Genomic DNA, 6915 nt, shown 5'->3' on the forward strand with positions numbered 1-6915 from the left:
TCTTGCCCCATGCAAATTCATATGTTGAAGTCCTAATCCCCAACATCTCAGAATGTGACTATATTTGGAGAGAGGCCCTTTACAGAGGTAAAATGAGGTCATTAGGATGGGCCCTAATCCAGTATAACTGGTGTCCTTAGAAGAAGGGGAAATTTGGAGGCAGACTCACGTAGAGGGAAGACGATGTGAAGAGACACAGGGAGGAGGCCATCTGTGCTAAGGAGAGAGCCCTGGAACCTCTCCCTCACAGCCCCGGAAGGAACCACCCCTGCTGAAACCTGGACCTTAGACCTCTGGATTTCAGAACTGTGAGACATACGTTTCTGTGGTCTGAGCCACCCCATCTATGGGACTTTCTACAGCAGCTCTCAAGAACCAATATACTTGGGAGCCAGGTTGGGAAAACCTTTTGAAAGGCAGACGGACTCTGTAGATAGGAGTGGGGCTATCACACCGTGCAATATTTGAAATAAGTCAACTGTGACTGACTGCACTGTTCAAAGACTAACAACAACATTTGCTTGGGCAGGGAGCTCCTAAACGTTCATCAGCACAATGTGCTATTCATGTGTGTAGAGGACTTCCGGTTTCATTCCACTTTTTAAAAATAAGGAAATTTGGGTAGGGTTTTCGTGACCTGAGTGAGCAGGGTCACACGGAGATCAGGTGAGTGGTAAAGTTGGAATACATTTGTAGCTTCCTGGTTAGTAGTCTTAGTGGTCTATTGATGGGAATCCTCTGATTCCCAGTAAGAAGTGGTTATTGTTAGAGGCAGAGGATTTTTTTTCAGTACTAAAATACTTAGCGCAGTGCCTGGCACATGGTAGATGCTAAAATTGTAACTATTGCTATTAGTGACCAACTCTGGAAAAGGACTGCTTAAGTTAGCAGTCAGTTGAGCTCTGCCCCCATGAAATTTATATATTATTGGTGCTTAATATTTTTATTTTATTTATTATTTTAATTTTTTGAGACTGAGTCTCACTCTGTCACCCCAACTGGAGTATAGTGGGATGATCTTGGCTCACTGCAACCTCTGCCTTCTGGATTTAAGTGATTCTCCTGCCTCAATCTCCCAAGTAGCTGGGACTACAGGCGCCCACCACCACACCTGGCTATGTTTTGTATTTTTAGTAGAGATGGGGTTTCACCATGTTGGCCAGGCTGGTCTCAAACTTGCGATCTGAAATGATCTGCCACCTCGGCCTCTCAAAGTGCTGGGATTACAGGCATGAGCCACCACGCCTAGTCCATCAATAAAGTATTTTTAATATTAGGTCTGAGTGTGCTGCCTTGAGCAGTCTATTTACAGCTTTATTAACTTTGCACGACATTATTGATAAATCATCTCTGAAAAGACTCAACACAACATATTTCTTTAACAAATCAGAAGCATGTATGGTATTTTATTTTAAAAAGTTGATGAAATAAGGAAAATTGAAGTCCCGTATCTCAAAGATACTGGATAAATATCTTAATAATTGAGCAGTAAAGTTCTAATACATTACAAACATTTTACCATTATGTTTGCCAATAATTAAGCAAAGTGAGCATCATAAGAATGAGATAAGATGTAAAATTACTGGAAAGTTTAATTCACTAGAAATGAGAAATTTTACATTTATTATATTATCCTTTATTTGTGTACTAAATTCTTCTGGCAGAATGACTGCTTGCTGAAAAAGAAAGTGGCTTAAAGTAGGTACTTTTTTATGGTTTTGCAAATTCTGGAGAACGGAGACTGCTTCTTCCTAAACAGGATCTCCAGTCTTGCTATTAGTCTAGAAGAGTGAATATATATTCAATACATGCTTGTTGAGTAAACCAATATGTGAGTGATTTTCTTGGTGGATTTCTATTAATCGAGGGAAAGGAGGTAACATGTCAATAAAAAAATGAACATTTTTACTTTCAAATAAGGAAGGCAATTTATTGTAGTGAAATTACATTGAAGTTTTATATATGACCCCCAATGCATATAAAATCATTTACTGCCACACTATAGGATAGGACATCATGAACTACAAAGAAACTCAAAGTGCTGTAGATGAGTTAATATTGATATAATACAGTTTTATTAATTTACCCAAATTTAATTGGATGATTGAAAGGACAGGTTGAAGTGTTTTTCATGAGTTTTGCTATGACCTCTGCTTTTGCTGGAGTTTTTAATGCCTTTGATGGCTCCAGACGCTCAACTCTGTTCCTTGCAGTCTGTTTCTTTCGTCTATGGTGGTGATTAGTTACTGCAAGGCTGCTTATGTGGAGTAATATATAGTTCACTCTGGTATAGAGTAAACTTACCAGGAGTTTAAACACTTCTCCCTAAATGGAGTTTGTGGAAAATGTGAAAACTGGCATGACATTTGAGGCCACATTATAAAAGCAAAGATAATTTTTAAACACTAACCAAGAGAAAAGTGCCGCAGGAAGCAAGGAACAGCAAAGTACTTCACTGCAAATCCACAAACGTATGCAGGGATTATTAGACATTCTTTGCACCTAACACCTTATCTATAATACATTTTATACATTTGTCACATATTGCACAAATCCGGGTACACACAGACTATCTGATGCACCATGGCCATGGTGTAGCTATCCTCACTGAGGAAGGCTTTGCACAACGTTTTAAAGGAGCTTATTCAAGACCTTTTAAAACCACAATCTAAAAGCAGTTCTTTACAAGTCTCATATTTACAGATAGCACAAGCTATGGCATGGCGTATGGCCTCCCTCCTAAATATACGATTCTTTGGCATATTGGAACTGGTCAGCCTCAAAGACCGGCTGGCTACATCGTCGCATGAGACAGTCCCGCTTATTCCTCTGCGCGGACTGGGAGACGGTCCTCAGCGGGAGGAGCTCAGGTCTCCCTGGGCCAGACACGTGCCCCAGAGAGTCCCAAGAAGGATGGATAGTTCTGCTCTGTTTCCATCGCTCAGGCAGGGGAGAGAGTTCATGGCCAGGGAGCGGCTCTTTGCTGTCCCTGTGTCTTGAGTCCCCTGCGTGGTGAGCTGCTGGAAGAGGGGGTAGGAGGGAGTCCACCTCCAGCATCCTCGCCCTCATGCTCCGCACAGTCATGCTCCCCACGGTCTGGCTCCCATAGGCCGCGAGTCGGGCTGCCGGGCCCTGCATGGCCTCTTCATAAGAGGGTGGGCTTCCAGGCCTCTCCCAGTCAGCTCCCTGGAACACATCATCCACCGAGAGGGCGTGGGGTCTCAGGCAGAAGCCGCGGGTTGTTTGATTGTGGGTTTCAGACCCATTTTCCTGCACGATTCGGCCGGCAAGCTGGCTTTCCTTTCTAACACCCCTTGGGACGTGGTCCCTGGTAAAGTCTTGCGATTTCCCAGACCCTGTGCTGAGGTTTCTGGTCAGCACTTTTTTGTGAGGGGCAAAGGAGAAAGACATGGAGTGCTTTTTAATTTCTCTGCTGGGCTTGCCTTTTTCTGTCTTTGTGGTGAAAGACTGATGTCTGCTGAAGAAATTTCTTTTGGGACTGGAAGGAGAAGCCACAGGCGAGCTGTCAGAGGACGCGTCCAGCGAGCTGCTGGAGAAGGCTTTGGGAACCAGTACCCTTGGGAGCACCGAACCCGGGGTCAAGTTCTTGATCTTCAGGTCCACCGGCCTCTTGGTTTTGCCTTGCACTGCAGGGAAGACCTCCTCTGGAAATGGGTCTTCAGCCTCCTCCCTTTCCAAACGAGAGCCTACCCGGGGCACGGGGAAGTCCCCTTCACTCTTTGTTAGTGTTTGCTTTGTCACCCGGCTCTCAAGGCACTCCTGGCAGGACGGCATGCTGGGCTCTGAGTACCTCCTATCGGGCTGTGCGAGGGAGCTTTTCAGCCTGGCCACGGTGCTCACGATGGGCCCTGGGCTGACCTCTTGGGCATTCTGTGGGCCCCCACTATCAAAGCCAGCAGCTGTGGCCGTGGGCACCTGGGGCTGCCTGCTGGGAGAGCTGATGCCACTGCTGCTGTTGGATTCCACATCAGGATCGTTGCTGTCGTAGGCTGAGTCATTCTGCAGGGTCGACACATCTGGGGGAAGTCAAGGAGCAGTTGAACATTTGTTTGGGTTTATTTATTTATTTATTTGTATTTGTTTTTTTTTTTTTTTTTTTTTTTGAGACAGAGTCTTGCTTTGTTGCCCAGGCTGGAGTGCAGTGATGTGATCTTGGCTCACTGCAACCTCCTCCTCCTGGGTTCAAGCAGTTCTCCTGCCTCAGCCTCCAGAATAGCTGGGATTACAGGCGCCCGCCACCATGCCTGGCTATTTTTTCTATTTTTAGTAGAGAGGGGGTTTCACCATGTTAGCTAGGCTGGTTTCGAACTCCTGATCTCAGGTGATATGCTTGCGTTGGCCTCCCAAAGTGCTAGGATTACAGGCATGAGCCACCACACATGGCCATTCAGGTTCTTTTAGAAATGAACTTTGCTACAGTTCACCCTGCTCATACCAATCAGGGCACTAGGTGATTTATTAGCAGAACTACTTAGGGACTTGATATGATAAGAAATGTACCATACGAAAAGTTTGTTTCTTTCTGAATTTATTCTGAGATCAGAAGAAAAATAGGGAAAGGAAATGAGTAAAGGAGAGAGGAAGGAGTGAAAGAGAGGAGAGAATAAGAAAAGAGAGAACAGCATTTCACTGCAAATGTATTGACCTTAATTTTTAAAACTGCTCCTTTTACTGGACCCATTTCCATTGTAATGGAGTCGTATCCCATGAAGTGGAAACAAAAGTTTCTCACCCAACTCCAGAGCTCAAGGTGACTTAGTGAAATCAACAGTGATTTGCGATGAACACTGGGAAGGGGCAAAGACTATCTGCGGTCTGAGAGGCGCTGCAGGAAAAGCCCGGAGCAGGGTTTTCATGTTTAATGACTTCCTAATGGACTGGAGTCTAGTCTGACTTGGGGATTTGTGAAGGTACCTTCTGCCTCATATATCAGAGATGCTTTACATGACTGGCAGACTGGCATGAACTTTTCCCTACAATCATAATCAAATGATAGCACATTCCATACCTGAACTGTCAGTGTGCTCCAGGGAGTCAACAGAAGTGATACTGGAATGCACTGGAATGTTCTCCCCAAATATTTCAAAGCAGTTATCAATGAGGAATTCCACCAGTGTCTTCACCTGTGAGGAAAAGTAAGCAATTTGTCAGCTTGAAGACTTTTTTTTTTTTTTTAAGGGAGGTGAGGAAGAATGGGGACACAGTGGAGTCACGTGCTAAAATGAGAATTTGAGATCTTTATGTGTCTGAAAAGAGCATACAGAAATTTGGTAACAATCAGATACTTTTTATTTTTGTGAGACAGGCTCTCACTCTGTCGCCAGGCTGGAGTGCAGTGGCGCGATCTTGGCTCACTGCAACCACCACTTCCCGGGCTCAACCAATTCTCCTGCCTCCGCCTTCTGAGTAGCTGGGACTACAGGCATGTGCCACCAGGCCCAGCTAATTTTTTCTATTTTTAGTGGAGACGGGATTTTGTCATGTTGCCCAGGCTGGTCTCAAACTCCTGAGCTCAGGCAATTCGCCTGCCTCGGCCTCCCAAAATGCTAAGATTACAGATGTGAGCCACCATGCCAACAATCATATACATTAAAGTTAGATACTCCTTGGTGTTTTGAGACATGCATTTTAAATTTAAGAACATACAAAAAATTAAAGTATTAGTAAAATTTTCATTTAAGTAAGTAGTTTCTCAGATTGATAGACTGCTAGACTGTGGCGTACAAAACACAAAAACAAAAGGGCTTTTTTATATCGGGAGACAGTGATGTAAACACTCACAGCACTCATCTGTGTCACAGATGACAGAAGACACAGATTTATTCAGTTTCATTAGATACATTTATCTGAGGGAGTGGAAATATGACAAAAGCATTTTGCAGTTTGTATTTTCACTGTGATGCTGAGTCAGTTGGAGACATTCAGAAGCATTTTATTGCCTGGATTTGGCAAACAGATGCTGAGATCATAAGTTGGGGATTTCTCATCAGTAACCAGAACAAACCTTGTTGTTCAGGTCCTTCTGGGCTTCAAATGACAGACACTGGTCGTTCTCCAGGGTGAGCATGTTGGGTCCAATGCAGATAGCCAGGTTGCTGGAGTCCATCCTGTTGACCTCAGAGTTCTTGCTGATGAGGTGCAGCACATAGACCAAGTGCTTGAGCAGCAGGAGGTTGGGCCGGGGGAGCTTATCTGCAACCCTGGAATAAAGTGAAGGGATGTTAGTTTTCAAAAAGGCTAATGGTCTTCAGTGTAGCAAGCTGAGAGTTTCTGCCGAAACCAGACTTCCTTTAAAATGAGGAAGGTGTATTTTCACAAGTAATATTGTGAAATGCTCATTCAGACACTTCCAGTGGCAACTGACACAGAGTGAGGCTGGTTAACCGCAAGGTCTTGAGGAGCTAAGAAACTGGCCTTTATAATTGGGACACCAATAACCCAGCCCTTTATTATTTCTACAGAGCTTAAATTATGAAGCCAATCTGCATTAAAGACAAGAGTTTGCCTTTATATTTAAAAAATAGTTTTGTTGAGTAATCATTTAGCTATGTAGAATTTCTTTCTGTTTCTAACACGGCTAGACTGGTTTTCTTACCTTAAAACAAAAACAAACTATAATCACCAAACGAAGACGACACATTTTTACAATATTCTGAGAAATCTTTATGAAGACTAAATCAGTTTCTCTTTTTTTTTTTTTTTTTGAGACGGAGTCTCACTCTGTCACCCAGGCTGGAGTGAAGTGGCCAGATCTCAGCTCACTGCAAACTCCGCCTCCCAGGTTCACGCCATTCTCCTGCCTCAGCCTCCTGAGTAGCTGGGACTATAGGCGCTCGCCACCTCGCCTGGCTAGTTTTTTTGTATTTTTTTTTTTTTTTTTTTTTTTTTTTTTTT

The 6915-nt window shown here is 43.8% G+C and overlaps 1 protein-coding gene across 1 annotated transcript in view; it reads right to left on the reverse strand.

Annotated features, from left to right (window-relative positions):
- Positions 1–1386: 1386 nt before the first annotated feature.
- TAGAP (T cell activation RhoGTPase activating protein) overlaps positions 1387–6915 on the reverse strand; it is an 11430-nt gene continuing 5901 nt past the window's right edge. The window contains exons 8-10 of the mRNA XM_023206035.2: positions 6026–6221; positions 5030–5144; positions 1387–4037 (exon numbers count right to left, since the gene is read on the reverse strand). Of these exons, the coding sequence (XP_023061803.2) occupies positions 2740–4037; positions 5030–5144; positions 6026–6221 (1609 nt within the window). The 3' untranslated portion in view covers positions 1387–2739. The remainder of the gene's footprint in view (positions 4038–5029; positions 5145–6025; positions 6222–6915) is intronic.

The sequence above is a fragment of the Piliocolobus tephrosceles genome, chromosome 5 (genome assembly GCF_002776525.5).
Source record: "Piliocolobus tephrosceles isolate RC106 chromosome 5, ASM277652v3, whole genome shotgun sequence".
Classification (NCBI taxonomy): Eukaryota; Metazoa; Chordata; class Mammalia; order Primates; family Cercopithecidae; genus Piliocolobus; species Piliocolobus tephrosceles.